This window comes from Bos javanicus, chromosome 23 (genome assembly GCF_032452875.1).
Source record: "Bos javanicus breed banteng chromosome 23, ARS-OSU_banteng_1.0, whole genome shotgun sequence".
Classification (NCBI taxonomy): domain Eukaryota; kingdom Metazoa; phylum Chordata; class Mammalia; order Artiodactyla; family Bovidae; genus Bos; species Bos javanicus.
The window spans coordinates 12860948-12880315 of NC_083890.1; the positions used below are offsets into that span (position 1 = coordinate 12860948).

General features: G+C 40.2%; 1 protein-coding gene across 1 annotated transcript in view; it reads left to right on the plus strand.

Annotated features, from left to right (window-relative positions):
• DNAH8 (dynein axonemal heavy chain 8) overlaps positions 1-19368 on the plus strand; it is a 325600-nt gene that overhangs the window by 242527 nt on the left and 63705 nt on the right. The window contains exons 82-84 of the mRNA XM_061398067.1: positions 1979-2052; positions 13283-13435; positions 13821-13976. Of these exons, the coding sequence (XP_061254051.1) occupies positions 1979-2052; positions 13283-13435; positions 13821-13976 (383 nt within the window). The remainder of the gene's footprint in view (positions 1-1978; positions 2053-13282; positions 13436-13820; positions 13977-19368) is intronic.

Sequence of the window (19368 nt, forward strand, 5' to 3'; positions counted from 1 at the left end):
GACTTATGGACAATTGCAGTTCCTAGTTCTTCAAGCAGTGCTCTGTCAGTCCTCTCAGGCACAAACTGCTGAGTTTCACCCTGTGACCCTGAGTCCACAAATAATTCTAATGCTGCACCCTACCAGCACTCATGGAATCTCTGGCCATTAACCCCATGGTGCTGTATTTTAAGTGGTGTGCCCCGGCAGCTTCTTCCCTGGTCCCTGACATACTTCTGTCTCCAGCCTATGAATTTCTCTCATTCTCTGTAGCTTCTACCAGCTCATTGTTTGCCCAATCACAATCAGCCTCATTGTTTGCCCAATCACAGCTGCCCATTTTTCTGAGGATTCAGATCACTCCAATAGAGTAAGTCAAAAGCATGCATTGCTTCACAGCGTATACACTGACTTCCTTTCTCTGTGCCCCTAGAGATCTAGAGATCATGCCTTTAAAATTAAAGAAGACCTGGGTCCACAAAAGCTTACTTCAAAGTTAATTTCTAATTTCAGTTTCCCAAGTACGATTCAGAGACTTCTTTTTTTTTTCCCTTTAATCCATTGTATATTCTTGCCTCCTTTGTCAAAGATAAGGTGTCCATATGTGCGTGGATTTATCTCTGGGCTTTCTATTTTGTTCCATTGATCAATATTTCTGTCTTTGTGCCAGTACCATACTGTCTTGATAACTGTGGCTTTGTAATACAGCCTGAAGTCAGGTAGGTTGATTCCTCCAGTTCCATTCTTCTTTCTCAAGATAGCTTTGGCTATTCGAGGTTTTTTGTATTTCCATACAAATTGTGAAATTATTTGTTCTAGCTCTGTGAAGAATACCGTTGGTAGCTTGATAGGGATTGCATTCAATCTATAAATTGCTTTGGGTAGTATACTCATTTTCACTATATTGATTCTTCCAATCCATGAACATGGTATATTTCTCCATCTATTAGTGTCCTCTTTGATTTCTTTCACCAGTGTTTTATAGTTTTCTATATATAGGTCTTTAGTTTCTTTAGGTAGATATATTCCTAAGTATTTTATTCTTTCCGTTGCAATGGTGAATGGAATTGTTTCCTTAATTTCTCTTTCTGTTTTCTCATTATTAGTGTATAGGAATGCAAGGGATTTCTGTGTGTTGATTTTATATCCTGCAACTTTACTATAATCATTGATTATTTCTAGTAATTTTCTGGTGGAGTCTTTAGGGTTTTCTATGTAGAGGATCATGTCATCTGCAAATAGTGAGAGTTTTACTTCTTCTTTTCCTTCTACAGTTTAGTGAATTCGTATGACAGGCACAAGTGTGGTTCTCCACCTGGGACATCAAATTCACTAATGAGCCTCAATACTGTATATTCTGCTGAATTATAATCACATCTCTAATCTTGGAGTGGTTTCCACTTTTTCTTCAGGCTCCTTTTTCTCAGTTCCAAGAGGATTTGATCCTGAGGAGCAGTTCCCCCTGAATATAGTAGTCATGGGGATGAATTGCTACGAGTTCCATCTCAGAAAATGGACAAATAGGCAAACAAAACCTGGACAGACAGAACACTGCAAGCTTGACATCATAAAAGAATAAAAAGATTGGTATCCAATCTTTACTGAAACATCTGCTGAAACACCAAAAAATTATTCTAATCAAAACATAGAGCAAAACTAAAAAATCCTCTTTCCTTCTAAATACCTGTGATAGCATTGCAGCTGCCTCTCCCCGTCAGTCTGTCTCCTCATTATCTCCAAAGACCCCAGAACTCTTTAAAAGCTTTGCCTCGTGCCTTTTGTCTTTCTCTCCTTGTCTTTCTCTTCTTTCCATGTAGTGCCTCCAGTCTGCTCCACTCCTTTCTCTCATCAACACAACCAAAAGCCAGACTTATTTGCATAACAGACTTTCCTTAGAAGCCATAGAGGGAGGGAGGCTGTGACAACTCAGAAATTAATTTTTCATCCCAATCCTGTTATAAAATTTACGTTTGATCATAGTAATCCTTCTGTATTACAGAATGCAGAACTATCTCAATGGGGCAAGGACAAGAAGTACATGCTCGAAAGCTGATTCAGATGTCAATGCAGCAGGTATGTAGCAATGGAAACTACTCTTCATGCAACTTTCTTGATATGATTCCTCTGGCCATCTGATCCATCTAGCACCACCCCTATGATGGGTAGAGTGTTCTTCCTGTGATGCTCAATTTTCCATTTTGATTTATGCATATAGAGTAAATGTTGGTTACTTAAGGATTTTGAACCTTCAGTTAGTTGGCTCCTGAAATCCCCACAAAATACTTGTTCCATCTTCTAGAGCATGTGCTCCATTTTTGTTTTCACTAAATATTTTTTGGTAATTTGGCAGATACACTTTCTGGTTCATAAAGAATGCAGCTCTAGCAGTCTTGGAATGTCATGATCAATATTAATAGATAGTGCTTAAGAAGTGACAGATTGAGATAGTCAAATATCAATTTTCGGTTAAAGTGAGCCTTTCATTTTTCATTAATGGATAGTTTCAGGCAAATAAGAAATATTTGAGGGTGTTATGTTTAAATATTGATAACAGTTTTTACTGAAAATTGCAAGCTGGATGGAATGTTGAGAAATATTTTTCATCACACCTAATAAATACACAGGACATTAATTTTCTAGAAAAGCTTGGTTGATAGCAGTTTCAGCAGCAATAAGAAATTGCACCATTTATAAAAATAAAATAAAGTCTTGGTTTATTTTTAAGCTTTTGATCTCATAATGTCCCTAGCAACTTTTCCCTGGGAATTAATGACTGGAGAGGGTTAATGGGCTAAAACTCTGCTTGGGTCATCAAGTTTTCAGACTAACCATTAATTCTCAAGTGCCCTAAGCCTTAATCTTTATCAGTTAATTAAATTCAATAATATATGGTATTTAATTTATATATACCAAAGCAATTATATATAGTTATTTTTACTCAGATAAAATGATTCACTCTGTTGAATGATCTGACTGTTTGACTTTGGGCCTTAAATAATTTCTTTAGTTTCCACGAGTGAGAAGCTTTTAAATTTGAATACAGCATTCACATTAACTTTCTTTGGAATATTAGTTTTTTTTATAACTTCTGTGTTCTGTGTCCCAAGGTGGGATAAATATTGATAATATTGGCAGTATAAAAATCAAACAAACAGAACTTCCCTGGCTGTCTAATGGTTAAGATTCCGAGCTTCCAATGCAGGGGGTGTGCGTTCGATCCGTGGTTGGGGAACTAAGATCCCACATGCCATGAGGCATAGGCAAAAACAAAACAGATAACAACAATAATACCAACAATAAGCATGAACAGGTACAGCCACATTGTCACTTGAAAGATTTAGGATAAAGCTGACATTGTGGAATTCAGAGCAGGGAATCAGAGAGTAACTGGATCCACAAGGACCCAGAGTTCTGACCATGAATTTCATCTTCTTGACGACCTGGTTGTCTAGACCAAAAAGTCCCCTTTGCTATTTAAGCCAATCTGAGTTGTGTTTTCTCTTGCAGTTTAAGGCATAATATATATGCCTTACCATATGTATACTGAGCTCAATAACTTGTAGCTGTATTTATTTGATCTTGTTGCATAAAGTATATCAAAGCATCAGCTGGCTAGTAAACTATGTTCTTATAGAACTGTGATGGTTATGTGACATATTGTGAAGGTTTTATCAATATTTAGATAGTGCTTAATAAACTTTGTGGTTTCAGGAACATCTGGGAGGAGTGATGACAAAGAATAAGATTTAGTGTTGGGGTGGGAGGTGGGAGGGAGGTTCCAGAGGGAGGGGACATATGTATACCTGTGGCTGGTACATGTTGATGTATGGCAGAGGCCAACACAATGTTGTAAAGTGATTATCCTTCCATTAAAAAGAAATAAAATGTTGAAAAAGATTTAGTATTATGGTAGCAGGCATGCTCACTCACTCAGTTGTGTCCAACTCTGCGACCCCATGGACTGTAGCCCACCAGGCTCCTCTGTAGACAGGATTTTCCAGGCAAGAATACTGGTAGCAAATGTCACCAAATGTATTGCCTCTGGTGAAGTAAAATTTGTGTTTCAAGGCAGGAGGAGAAAACTGTAGCGTAAAATCGGCTCTGGCTGCTCGTTTGGGCCTCCTGCCTGCCCTGTGCAGTGTGTCTGCATTATGCATCAGCCAGGCCTCCTCAGAGGTGGGAATGCCTGCTCCAGTGCAAAGATCAGGTTTATTTTTCCCCATTTCTTTGACACTAACAATGTAGCTTCTTACAGATTAGCATGGTGACTTGTTGCTGTCTTTGTATATGCTTACCTGGACTGTGAATCTTTGGTGAACTTCATGTGAAATGTCAGCATGTCGTTTTGATGTATGATCCTTTGTCTTGAAAATGCCTATGACTGTGCCTTTGACTTCTTTTTTTTTTTTTTTTAAATTAAGTGAACAGGAATTTTGTGTTTTTTTGTTTTTTTTTTTTAATTTTATTTTATTTTTAAACTTTACATAATTGTAATAGTTTTGTCAAATATCAAAATGAATCCGCCACAGGCATACATGTGTTCCCCATCCTGAACCCTCCTCCCTCCTCCCTCCCCAGACCATCCCTCTGGGTCGTCCCAGTGCACCAGCCCCAAGCATCCAGTATCGCGCATAGAACCTGGACTGGCAACTCGTTTCTTACATGATATTCTACATGTTTCAATGTCACTCTCCCAAATCTTCCCACCCTCTCCCTCTCCCACAGAGTCCATAAGACTGTTCTATACATCAGTGTCTCTTTTGCTGTCTCGTACACCAGGTTATTGTTACCATCTTTCTAAATTCCATATATATGCGTTAGTATACTGTATTGGTGTCTTTCTTTCTGGCTTACTTCACTCAGTATAATAGGCTCCAGTTTCATCCACCTCATTAGAACTGATTCAAATGTATTCTTTTTAATGGCTGAGTAATACTCCATTGTGTATATGTACCACAGCTTTCTTATCCATTCATCTGCTGATGGACATCTAGGTTGCTTCCATGTCCTGGCTATTATAAACAGTGCTGCAATGAACATTGGGGTACACGTGTCTCTTTCCCTTCTGGTTTCCTCAGTGTGTATGCCCAGCAGTGGGATTGCTGGATCATAAGGCAGTTCTATTTCCAGTTTTTTAAGGAATCTCCACACTGTTCTCCATAGTGGCTGTACTAGTTTGCATTCCCACCAACAGTGTAAGAGGGTTCCCTTTTCTCCACACCCTCTCCAGCACTTATTATTTGTAGACTTTGGGATCGCAGCCATTCTGACTGGTGTGAAATGGTACCTCATAGTGGTTTTGATTTGCATTTCTCTGATAATGAGTGATGTTGAGCATCTTTTCATGTGTTTGTTAGCCATCTGTATGTCTTCTTTGGAGAAATGTCTATTTAATTCTTTGGCCCATTTTTTGATTGGGTCATTTATTTTTCTGGGGTTGAGCTGTAGGAGTTGCTTGTATATTTTTGAGATTAGTTGTTTGTCAGTTGCTTCATTTGCTATTATTTTCTCCCATTCTGAAGGCTGTCTTTTCACCTTGCTAATAGTTTCCTTTGATGTGCAGAAGCTTTTAAGGTTAATTAGGTCCCATTTGTTTATTTTTGCTTTTATTTCCAATATTCTGGGAGGTGGGTCATAGAGGATCCTGCTGTGATGTATGTCAGAGAGTGTTTTGCCTATGTTCTCCTCTAGGAGTTTTATAGTTTCTGGTCTTACGTTTAGATCTTTAATCCATTTTGAGTTTATTTTTGTGTATGGTGTTAGAAAGTGTTCTAGTTTCATTCTTTTACACGTGGTTGACCAGATTTCCCAGCACCACTTGTTAAAGAGATTGTCTTTAATCCATTGTATATTCTTGCCTCCTTTGTCAAAGATAAGGTGTCCATATGTGCGTGGATTTATCTCTGGGCTTTCTATTTTATTCCATTGATCTATATATCTGTCTTTGTGCCAGTACCATACTGTCTTGATAACTGTGGCTTTGTAGTAGAGCCTGAAGTCAGGTAGGTTGATTCCTCCAGTTCCATTCTTCTTTCTCAAGATCGCTTTGGCTATTCGAGGTTTTTTGTTTTTCCATACAAATTGTGAAATTATTTGTTCTAGCTCTGTGAAGAATACTGTTGGTAGCTTGATAGGGATTGCGTTGAATCTATAAATTGCTTTGGGTAGTATACTCATTTTCACTATATTGATTCTTCCAATCCATGAACATGGTATATTTCTCCATCTATTAGTGTCCTCTTTGATTTCTTTCACCAGTGTTTTATAGTTTTTTATATATAGGTCTTTAGTTTCTTTAGGTAGATATATTCCTAAGTATTTTATTCTTTCCGTTGCAATGGTGAATGGAATTGTTTCCTTAATTTCTCTTTCTGTTTTCTCATTATTAGTGTATAGGAATGCAAGGGATTTCTGTGTGTTGATTTTATATCCTGCAACTTTACTATAGTCATTGATTATTTCTAGTAATTTTCTGGTGGAATCTTTAGGGTTTTCTATGTAGAGGATCATGTCATCTGCAAATAGTGAGAGTTTTACTTCTTCTTTTCCAATTTGGATTCCTTTTATTTCTTTTTCTGCTCTGATTGCTGTGGCCAAAATTTCCAAAACTATGTTGAATAGTAATGGTGAAAGTGGGCACCCTTGTCTTGTTCCTGACTTTAGAGGAAATGCTTTCAATTTTTCACCATTGAGGATAATGTTTGCTGTGGGTTTGTCATATATAGCTTTTATTATGTTGAGGTATGTTCCTTCTATTCCTGCTTTCTGGAGAGTTTTTATCATAAATGGATGTTGAATTTTGTCAAAGGCTTTCTCTGCATCTATTGAGATAATCATATGGTTTTTATTTTTCAATTTGTTAATGTGGTGTATTACATTGATTGATTTGCGGATATTGAAGAATCCTTGCATCCCTGGGATAAAGCCCACTTGATCATGGTGTATGATCTTTTTAATGTGTTGTTGGATTCTGATTGCTAGAATTTTGTTAAGGATTTTTGCATCTATGTTCATCAGTGATATCGGCCTGTAGTTTTCTTTTTTTGTGGCATCTTTGTCAGGTTTTGGTATTAGGGTGATGGTGGCCTCATAGAATGAGTTTGGAAGTTTACCTTCCTCAGCAATTTTTTGGAAGAGTTTGAGCAGGATAGGTGTCAGCTCTTCTCTAAATTTTTGGTAGAATTCAGCTGTGAAGCCATCTGGACCGGGGCTTTTGTTTGCTGGAAGATTTTTGATTACAGTTTCAATTTCCATGCTTGTGATGGGTCTGTTAAGATTTTCTATTTCTTCCTGGTCTAGTTTTGGAAAGTTGTACTTTTCTAAGAATTTGTCCATTTCTTCCACGTTGTCCATTTTATTGGCATATAATTGTTGATAGTAGTCTCTTATGATCCTTTGTATTTCTGTGTTGTCTGTTGTGATCTCTCCATTTTCGTTTCTAATTTTGTTGATTTGATTTTTCTCCCTTTGTTTCTTGATGAGTCTGGCTAATGGTTTGTCAATTTTATTTATCCTTTCAAAGAACCAGCTTTTGGTTTTGTTGATTTTTGCTATGGTCTCTTTTGTTTCTTTTGCATTTATTTCTGCTCTAATTTTTAAGATTTCTTTCCTTCTACTAACCCTGGGGTTCTTCATTTCTTCCTTTTCTAGTTGCTTTAGGTGTAGAGTTAGGTTATTTATTTGACTTTTTTCTTGTTTCTTGAGGTGTGCCTGTATTGCTATGAACTTTCCCCTTAGGACTGCTTTTACCGTGTCCCACAGGTTTTGGGTTGTTGTGTTTTCATTTTCATTCGTTTCTATGCAAATTTTGATTTCTTTTTTGATTTCTTCTGTGATTTGTTGGTTATTCAGCAGCGTGTTGTTCAGCCTCCATATGTTGGAATTTTTAATAGTTTTTCTCCTGTAATTGAGATCTAATCTTACTGCATTGTGGTCAGAAAAAATGCTTGGGATGATTTCTATTTTTTTGAATTTACCAAGGCTAGCTTTATGGCCCAGGATGTGATCTATCCTGGAGAAGGTTCCATGTGCGCTTGAGAAAAAGGTGAAATTCATTGTTTTGGGGTGAAATGTCCTATAGATATCAATTAGGTCTAACTGGTCTATTGTATCGTTTAAAGTTTGTGTTTCCTTGTTAATTTTCTGTTTAGTTGATCTATCCATAGGTGTGAGTGGGGTATTAAAGTCTCCCACTATTATTGTGTTATTGTTAATTTCTCCTTTCATACTTGTTAGCATTTGTCTTACGTACTGTGGTGCTCCCGTGTTGGGTGCATATATATTTATAATTGTTATATCTTCTTCTTGGATTGATCCTTTGATCATTATGTAGTGACCTTCTTTGTCTCTTTTCACAGCCTTTGTTTTAAAGTCTATTTTATCTGATATGAGTATTGCTACTCCTGCTTTCTTTTGGTCCCTATTTGCATGGAAAATCTTTTTCCAGCCCTTCACTTTCAGTCTGTATGTGTCCCCTGTTTTGAGGTGGGTCTCCTGTAGACAACATATGTAGGGGTCTTGTTTTTGTATCCATTCAGCCAGTCTTTGTCTTTTGGTTGGGGCATTCAACCCATTTACGTTTAAGGTAATTACTGATAAGTATGATCCCGTTGCCATTTACTTTATTGTTTTGGGTTCGAATTTATACACCGTTTTTGTGTTTCTTGTCTAGAGAATATCCTTTAGTATTTGTTGGAGAGCTGGTTTGGTGGTGCAGAATTCTCTCAGCTTTTGCTTGTCTGAAAAGCTTTTGATTTCTCCTTCATACTTGAATGAGATCCTTGCTGGGTACAGTAATCTGGGCTGTAGGTTATTTTCTTTCATCATTTTAAGTATGTCTTGCCATTCCCTCCTGGCTTGAAGAGTTTCTATTGAAAGATCAGCTGTTATCCTTATGGGAATTCCCTTGTGTGTTATTTGTTGTTTTTCCCTTGCTGCTTTTAATATTTGTTCTTTGTGTTTGATCTTTGTTAATTTGATTAATATGTGTCTTGGGGTGTTTCTCCTTGGGTTTATCCTGTTTGGGACTCTCTGGGATTCTTGGACTTGGGTGATTATTTCCTTCCCCATTTTAGGGAAGTTTTCAACTATTATCTCCTCAAGTATTTTCTCATGGTCTTTCTTTTTGTCTTCTTCTTCTGGAACCCCTATTATTCGAATGTTGTAGCGTTTAATATTGTCCTGGAGGTCTCTGAGATTGTCCTCATTTCTTTTAATTCGTTTTTCTTTTATCCTCTCTGATTCATTTATTTCTACCATTCTATCTTCTAATTCACTAATCCTATCTTCTGCCTCTGTTATTCTACTATTTGTTGCCTCCAGAGTGTTTTTAATTTCATTTATTGCATTATTCATTATATATTGACTCTTTTTTATTTCTTCTAGGTCCTTGTTAAACCTTTCTAGCATCTTCTCAATCCTTGTCTCCAGGCTATTTATCTGTGATTCCATTTTAGTTTCAAGATTTTGGATCAATTTCACTATCATTATTCGGAATTCTTTATCAGGTAGATTCCCTATCTCTTCCTCTTTTGTTTGGTTTGGTGGGCATTTATCCTGTTCCTTTATCTGCTGAGTATTCCTCTGTCTCTTCATCTTGTTTAAATTGCTGAGTTTGGGGTGTCCTTTATGTATTCTGGCAGTTTGTGGAGTTCTCTTTATTGTGGCGTTTCCTCACTGTGTGTGGGTTTGTACAGGTGGCTTGTCAAGGTTTCCTGGTTAGGGAAGCTTGTGTCGGTGTTCTGGTGGATGGAGCTGTATTTCTTCTCTCTGGAGTGCAATGAAATGTCCAGTAGTGAGTTATGAGATGTCTATAGTTTTGGGGTGACTTTGGGCAGCCTGTATCTTGAAGCTCAGGGCTGTGTTCCTTTGTTGCTGGAGAATTTGCTTGGTATGTCTTGCCCTGGGACTTATTGGCCCTTGTGTGGTGCTTGGTTTCAGTGTTGGTATGGAGGCATTTGATGAGCTCCTGTCAATTAATGTTCCTTGGAGTCAGGAGTTCCCTGGAGTCAGGGTTTGGACTTAAGTCTCCTGCTTCCGGTTAGTGGTCTTATTTTTACAGTAGTTTCAAAACTTCTCCTTCTATACAGCACCATTGATAAAACATCTACATTAAAGATGAAAAGTTTCTCTACGATGAGGGTCACTCAGAGAGGTTCACAGGGTTACATGGAGAAGAGAAGAGGGAGGAGGGAGTTAGAGGTGACCCAAATGAGATGAGGTGAATCAATAATGGAGAGAGTAGGGTAGCCAGTAGTCACTTCCTTATGTGCACTCCACAACTAGACCACTCAGAGATGTTCACGGAGTCATACAGAGAAGAGAAGAAGGAGGAAGGTGACAGAGGTGGCCAGAAGGATAAAAGGGGGAATGAAAAGGAGGGAGACAGATCCAGCCAGTAATCAGTTCCCTAAGTGTTCTCCACCGTCTGGAACACACAGAAATTCACAGAGCTGGGTAGAGTAGAGGGGTTAGGGAGGAGACACAGGCGACCTGGTGGAGAAAAAGAAGAGTCTAAAGGGAGAGAGAGCAGTCAAGCCAGTATTCTTGCTCCCTAGTGAAAAATGGGTCCTGAAGATTGGGTTCTTAAAGGTACAAAATTGGTAACAAATACATAAAAGCAAGAATTAAAAATCTAGAGTAGAGTTTGGAATTTCAAAAATACGATGTTAAAGAAAAGAAGAAGGAAAAGAAAGAAAGAAAAAATGAACAAACAAAAACAAACAAGGTCGCAAAAATTGTAAAGAAAGTACAGGTACAAAATTGATAACTAATACCAAAAAGCAAAAATTAAAAATCTAGAGTAGAGTTTGGAATTTCAAAAATACAATGTTAAAAAAAAAAAAGAAGAAGAAGAAAAATAAAGAGAGAAAACAGACAAACGAAAACAAACAATGTCACAAAAATTATAAAGAAAATACAGGTACAAAATTGATATTATTCAGATATACAATGTTATATAGAAGAAGAAGAGAAAGAAACAAAGAAGAAGAAAAAAAGAAGTCACAGAAATTATATAAAAATAAACCATAGGTACAAAATTGATAACAAATACCAAAAAGCAAAAATTAAAAATCTAGAGTAGAGTTTAGAATTTCAAAAATACAATGTTAAAGAAAAGAAAAAAAAAAACAAGGTCAAAAAATTATAAAAAATATATATATGAAGTTTGCTGAAGAAGAAAAAAATAGGGTTTTTTTTTTTTTTTTTTTTTGCAAAGTAATAGGTTATGAAAGTGAAAATTAAAGGAACAATAGAGGACTTAAAAAAATTTTTTTTAATTAAAAAAAAAAGAAGGAATGATCGTAAAAATAATAAAAATATATCTAGGACTTTCTTGGTGGTGTTGTGTGTTCAGTTCATTTTTGGCTAGTTCCTTGGTCAGACTTATATTTCTCAAGATCTATAGGCCCCTTCCTATGTAGTCCATAGTAACCACAGGGTTTTGGTCTATTGCCTGTAGCTTCCAAGGCGTTTCCCTCTGTTATATCTTCTTCTGTTTGCTAGTCTCTTCAGTATCTGGTTTCCGCCCTGACACAAAGGGGACGGTGGAGGACACTTTTTTTTTTTTTTTTTTAGGCTTACTTGTTCAGTCGCGCTGTGGGGAGGGAGGGAGGAATGCTGCAAACAAATAACACTGGCGTGGGCTCGCAGTGCCTCAGCCACCCTGGGTCTGCCCCTGCTCACGGCGCGTGTAGCCTCCCTGTCCACGCTGCTCGGGCTCTAGGTTGTTCCGCCGGGAACAATCCGAGGCTGGCCCTGGGCTGCATGCACCTCCCAGGTCCAAGCCGCTCAGGTTCAGGCACTCGGGTAGTCCTCAGAGGCGCAGACTCAGCTGGGCCTGTGTTTTGTGCTCTTCCCAGGTCCGAGCAGCTCAGGTGATGAGGTGTTTGGCGAGCGCCAATGCTGCGACTTACCGCCTCCCTGCCACTCGGTTTTCTGGTTGTAACACCGGCGCACCTTCTCAGGCAGATGTTGACCGTCCAGACCCCCAAGAAGTTTTAGTTAGCAAAGAAGCCCGCTTACAGTTTTATAGATAATGTCTCTCTGGGGCTGCGATTGCCCCCTTCCGGCTCTGGCTGCCTGTCACCGGAGGGGGAAGGTCTGCAGCCGGCTATCTCTGTTCAGTCCTTTGTTCCGTGCGCGGGCCTGGCGGTTTTAGGTTAGGACTGGCTTTTCGCGTGGTAGATATCCCACAGTCTGGTTTGCTAGCCCAAATTATTTCGCTCAGATAGTGCTCAGGGTATTCAGGCCAGATTCTTACTCTCAGCGATGCAGCCCGCGCCGCGCCTCCCTGCCCAGCCCCCGCTTGCTAATGGCGGATGCAGGCGTCTGTGCTGCTTCTCCGCTGGGGGAGTTACCGTAGGGCTCGAAATCTGCAAGTTTTAATTGTTTATTTATTTTTCTCCCTGTTATGTTGCCCTCTGTGCTTCCAAAGCTCGGCACAGATTCGGCAGTGAGAAGGTTTCCTGGTGTTTGGAAACTTCTCTCTTTTTAAGATTCCCTTCCCGGGACGGAGCTCCGTCCCTCCCTCTTTTGTCTCTTTTTTTTGTCTTTAATATTTTTTCCTACCTCCTTTCGAAGAGTTGGGTTGCTTTTCTGGGTGCCTGATGTCCTCTGCCGGCATTCAGAAGTTGTTTTGTGGAATTTACTCGACGTTTAAATGCTCTTTTGATGAATTTGTAGGGGAGAAAGTGTTCTCCCCGTCCTACTCCTCCGCCATCTTGGCTCCTCCTCCTGCCTTTGACTTCTAATAGGTGGGACAGTGAGAGCCTCTGGGTCTGTCTCCCAGGCTATAATCCTCAGTTTGGCTCCATTAAAATTCTCTCTTTTCTTCCTAACTTGATTGTTGATGAATTTTCGTCAACTCCTCCAACTTTCATGAGGTCATGTGCATCTCTTTGTGACAGTGGATGGCTTGGCTTTGGCGTGAGTCCCTTCTGATTTACCTTAGGCCGGACAAGTTGCAAATTCCAAAATACCCGTTTCCACCATTAGATGGCGCACATACTGTACTTAGTAAAGTCTGACTTCGTTGTAATTTCTGTTCCCTTCTGAACCAGGGGTGACAGAGTAACATTCATTTTGAAACCGCTTGATTCCAAGCAACCAGCTTTACCAGAAGCAGGGGAAAAAACGTTTGTATTGACATATAATAATTCCATTAACATATATGTGCTTAAAACAGAGTATTCACATGCCCCGAGCAAAAGTTTAAAATATATATTTATATGTACACTTTGTTTTATTAAAATCATTGCAAAGAAGTTATGAGGAATTAACATGAGGTCATTTTTCAATACAGGGTGGCTGGGTGCTACTGCAGAATTGTCACCTTGGCCTAGAATTCATGGAAGAATTGCTGGAGACTTTGACCATCACAGAAACCATCGATGATACTTTCCGAGTGTGGATAACCACCGAGCCGCATGTCCGGTTTCCCATTACATTGCTTCAGGTTTGTTACTATGAGATGAGTGTCTTTGCCTTGAGACTTATACAAATGAAGATGACACTTCTGTCATTACTGAAAGACGGCAAACGTAACAGGCTTCTTTTGGTCAAATCTGCATTGTAAAATCTTAATGCCATGATCGTCAAAACCTTGACTATAATCATCAAGGTTATATAGTAAATATCCCCACAGGAGAGTTATGAGACTCGGTATTAATTTATTGGGTTTTAGCTCTGATCAATGTGACTAGTTTACACGGTGCCTTTTTATGTACCACAAGCATATTGTTGTCTGATGTATTGTCATTTCTATTTTATCCTTCGCAGTAATTTATAGAAACAAAAGTACTATTTACCCTTTTTTTTTCACTATTTGTTTTTTATGACAGACTTCTCTCAAATTCACTAATGAGCCACCCCAAGGCGTTCGCGCAGGTCTGAAAAGAACATTTGCGGGGATTAATCAAGACCTCCTGGACATCAGTAACTTACCCATGTGGAAGCCAATGCTGTACACCGTAGCGTTTCTGCACTCCACCGTGCAGGTAACTTCTGGGAACCGTGTGCACTTTCAGAAGATGCTAGCGATGTTATGTTTGCCCCCCTGCTCCACAGTCTGGTGTCCTCACCTCGCTTCCTTTTTCCTTCATGGCACTTTTTCCCCCACCTGGCACGGGATGCGCATATTTGCCTATGTATTTAAAGCATCTTCCTGCCCCCAGCCCCCACCTCGGCCCCTAGAGTGTAAGATTCTCCGAAGCAATGACTCTGTCCTTTGGAAACTGCTGGGTCTCCGCTTGTCACAGCAGCAGCTGCAGCATTGCCAGAGCTCAATACATGTTTGTGGGATGAGCAAGCGAATTGCTCTGATAGGAACTGGATCTTGAAAGTTGCCTATGCTGTCCGGCAGTGTTCTCTGTACCATCTCATATAATACTAACAATCACCTTTCAGGGTAGGGTTTATCACCATCTGCAAAGTGAGGGAATTGAGACTCAGAGAGGTTAGGCAATATTATGTATACCATCTCATGTAATACTAATAACCACCTTTCAGGGTAGGATTTATCACCATCTGGAAAATGAGGAAATTGAGACTCAGAGAGGTTAAGGTCCTTCCTAAATGGTGAATCTAGGAGTCACACCCCATGTTGCCTGCCTTGGATGCAAGTATGTTTGGACCCTCGTCCCCACTGGGGACAGTGGTGGCCATGGTGTTTGGAAGATGAGTCATAGGGGTCCGCTGTCGTCTTCAGGTTGTTTCTGATTTGCTTGTACTGTGTGGCTACCCAGCAGTGTCTCCATGGGTTCCCGGTTTTGTTTTTTCATTTGTTACCCCTTTGTTCTATGTTTGGATTTTGTTCTGTATTTGAAAGCTATTTAATTTTTAATTAGTAAATATAATTAATTACAAATAAAAATAAATCAGTAATTTGTTTGTTTTTGGCCGCACTGGATCTTCGTTGCTGAACACAGGCTTTTTCTAGTTGTGGCGAGTGGGAGCTATTGGAGTTGTGGGGCGTGGGCTTCTCTCATTGTGACGGAGCACGGGCTCCTGAGCTCGTGGGCTCCTGAGCCCGTGGGCTCCATAGTTGTGGCGCTCTGGCTTAGTTGCCCTGTGGCCTGTGGAATCTTCCGGACCAGGGATTGAACCTGTGTCCCCTGCATTGGCAGGCACATTCTTAATCTCTGGACCACCAGGGAAGCCCAGGCTGTGTAATTTTAATGTACTTGATTCACTCTTGATTTCACGGAGAGATAAACGGGCTCCTTGAACTCTTTCCGACATTTCTTCTTTTCCTGAAGTTGGAGTGAGGACAAAATAAATCAACTGGTTTGAACCAGGAGTCAAGGTTCAACTGTGCCCAGCAGCCAGCAGAGCTTGACCTCATCTTTGCCTGCCCTGCCCAAAGGGAAAGATGGAGGGGAACTGGATGCTCCCCCCAGGAAATACTGGGCGTGTTTACCCACAGGTTCCCTGTCGCCACCACTTTACCAGGTATAACACTGCCCAACAGAGAGGCAGTGCAGAGGGACACTGGTGTTTCTCTGCCCCCACCCTGAGAAGTTAAAATCAGAATAAATGCTTTGTGGGTGGTTATTTTTACTAAGTTCCACTGTGGCCTCTGGATTGATTGTAAATTACAGTTTTCATGTCACTGAAGCTGATTTCATATATTCTTATCCGGGAATTGTTGGGTTTGCTAGACCTTATCACACTCTAATACAAACAGTGCTTTAACTCTGATATTTAATGCCCAATTCACAAACAGTAAATTTTATGGTTCTTTTCCTAGTAATGATGGTTCAACTTTTCCACCATGCTTATCACGAATAGACGTTTGGGGGTATTTTCCATACGGTCAAGACGGCAGTCTGTGTTTTTAGTGGTCATTATCCAAGTGCTAAAAAGAAGAAAAGGAGTCTGGGCCAGTCATGCAGCCAAAGTGTACTTGCACTTAATGTGACTCATATTTGGATTAAAACAAACAAAAAAAATCTCCACTGCTAGGGCCATGAAGTTCACAGTGGCATGTCTATAAAAAAATTGTGAAGATCTCTTAAAATCCAATCATAGTGTATTAGAGCACTTCATAGAGAGTCAGGAGGCCTGGGCTTTAGACTTGTTGTGACATCAGTTAGCTACGTAAGGTCGGTCCAGTTTTATCCCTTTGGGGGCCTCTGTTTCCCCATCTGTGTGTTTCAAGGCAGAAGGAAGTGATCTTTCAAGATTTTTCCCATTTCTAACATTCTGTTGTCCAGCTCTATGATTACACAAGGAGTGTAGATAATTCAAGCATTTCCCCTCACCCTGCATCCTCCATTCTAGTTTCAATTAGAGAAATGTTTTAATGTTTTTCAGTTAGACAAAATGTCCTTGGTCACCCTTCTCCTCCTGCCCTCAGTCTTTCCCAGCATCAGGGTCTTTTCCAGTGAGTTGGCTCTTCACATCAGGGGGCCAAAGTATTGGAGCTTCAGCTTCAGCATCAGTCCTTCCAATGAGTACTCAGGGTTGATTTCCTTTGAGATTGACTGGTTTGCTCTCCTTTCTGTCCAAGGAACTCTCAAGAGTCTTCTCCAACACCACAGTTCCAAAGCATCAATTCTTTGGTGCTCAGCCTTCTTTATGGTCCAACTCTAACATCCATACAGGTCTACTGGAAAAACCATAGCTTTGACGATATGGACCTTTGTTGGCAAAGTGATATCTTAGCTTTTTAATGTTGTCTGGGTTTAATCCCTGGGTTGGAAAGATCCCCTGGAGAAGGGAAAGGCCACCTACTCCAGTATTCTGGCCCGGAGAATTCCACGGACTGTATGGTCCGTGGCTTCGCAAAGGGTAGGACACGACTGAGCGACGTTCACTTTCACTTCAGGTTTTTCATAGCTTTCCTTCGAAGAAGCAGGCATCTTTTAGTTTCATGGCTGCAGTAACTGTCTACAGTGGTTTTGGAGCCCAAGAAAATAAAATCTGCCACTATTTCCATTCCTTCCCTATCATTTGCCATGAAGTAATGGGATCAGATATCATGATCTTAGTTTTTTGAATGTTGAATTTTAAGCCAACTTTTTCACTCTCCTCTTTCACTTTCATCAAGAGGCTCTTTAGTTCGTCTTCACTTTCTGCCATTAGGGTGGTGTCATCTGTGTATCTGAGATTATTGATATCTCTTCCAGCAATCTTAATTCCAGCTTGTGCTTCATCCAGCCCGGCATTTCTCATGATGTACTCTGCATTTAAGTTAAATAAGCAGGGTGACTTATACAGCCTTGAGGTACTCCTTTCCCAATTTGGAACCAGTCTGTTGTTTGATGTCCAGTTCTGTTATTCCTTGACCTGCATGCAAATGTCTCAGGAGGCAGTTAAGGTGGTCTGATATTTCCATCTTTTTAAGAGTTTTCCACAGTTTATTGTGATCCACACTGTCAAAGGCCTTAGCATAGTCAATGAAGCGGAAGTAGATGTTTTTCTTGAATTCTCTTGCTTTTTCTATGATCCAATAGATGTTGGCAATTTGATTTCTGGTTCATCTTCTTTTTCTAAACCCAGCTTGAACATCTGGAACTTCTTGGTTCACATACTGTGGAAGACTAGCTTGAAGGATTTTGAGCATTACCTTGCTAGCATGTGAAATGATTGCAACTGTGCAATAGTTTGAACATTCTTTGACATTGCCTTTCCTTGGGATTGGAATGAAAACTGACCTTTTCCAGTCCTATGGCCACTGCTGAGTTTTCTAAATTTGCTGGCATATTGAGTGCAGCACTTTCACAGCATCATCTTTTAGGATTTGAAACAGCTCAGCTGAAATTTCAACACCTCCACTAGCTTTGTTTGTAGTGATGCTTCCTAAGGGCCACTTGACCTCACACTCCAAGATGTCTGACTCTAGGTGAGTGATCACACCATCGTGATTATCCAGGTCATTAAGACCTTTTTTGTATAGTTCTTCTGTGTATTCTTGCCACCTCTTCTTAATCTCTTCTCCTTCTGTTAGGTCCTTGCTGTTTCTGTCCTTTTGCCCAACTTTGCATGAAATGTCCCCTTGGTTTCTCTAATTTTCTTGAAGAGATCTCTAGTCTTTCCCATTCTGTTGTTTTCCTCTATTTCTTTGCATTGTTCGCTTAAGAAGGCTTTCTTATCTCTCCTTACTATCCTTTGGAACTCTGCATTCAGATGGGTATAGCTTTCCTTTTCTCCTTTGCCTTTTGCTTCTCTTCTTTTCTCAGCTATTTGTAAGGCCTCCTCAGACAACCACCTTGCCTTGCTGCATTTCTTTTGGGGGAATGGTGTGGTCACCATCTCCGGTACAATGTTGCAAACCTCCATCCGTCATTCTTCAGGCACTCTGTTTATCAGATCTAGTCCCTTGAATCTATTTCTCACTTCCACTGTATAATCATAAGGGATTTGATTTAGGTCATATCTGAATGGTCTAGTGGTTTTCCCTACTTTCTTCAATTTAAGTCTGAATTTTGCAATAAGGAGTTCATAATCTGAGCCACAGTCAGCTCCTGGTCTTGTTTTTGCTGACTGTACAGAGCGTCTCATCTTTGGCTGCAAAGAATACAATCAATCTGATTTCAGCATTGACCATCTGGTGATGTCCATGTGTAGAGTCATCTCTTATGTTATTGGAAGAGGGTGTTTGTTGTGACCAGTGCCTTCTCTCATGCACGCGAGAGACTCTTGGAGGGCACAAACAAAACCTTGTGCACACCAGGACCCAGGGAAAGGAGCAGTGACCCCCACAGGAGACTGAACCAGACCTGCCTGCGAGTGTCTAAGGGTCTCCTGTGGAGGTGTGGGTCAGTAGTGGGCTGCTGTGGGGACAGGTGCACTGGCAGCACAGTCCTGGGACATGCAGGCAGCATGCAACATAAGTCCTCTTGGAGGAGGTCACCATTAGCCCCCCAATAAGTCACCAGGTGGGTGATCCACAAACTGGAACCTTGAGACCTCCATGAACGGTGTGAAAAGGCAAAAAGATATGACACTGAAAGATGAGCTTCTTAGGTCAGTAGGTGTCCAATATGTTACTGGGGAAGAACAGAGAAGTAGCTCCAGAAAGAATGAAGATACTGAGACAAAGCAGAAATGATGCCCAGTTGTGGACGTGTCTGGTGGAGAAAGTAAAGTCCAGTGACATAAAGAGCACTATTGCATAGGAACGTGGAGTGGTAGGTCCATGAGTCAAAGTAAATCGGTTAGGATAGACCTAGTCTGATAGAAAAATCCGGAATTCTTTAGGGGTTTGTGGTCCTGCATCAGCAGCATTCATGTCACCTGGAGACTTCTAAGAGATGAATCTCAGGACCCACCCTGGATCTGCTGAATCAGAATCTGTGTTGTAATAAGATGCCCAAGTGATCTGTGTGCACGTTAGGGTTTAAGACACAACTGTTATAGGAAGGACTATTCTGCAAAGAAAGATTT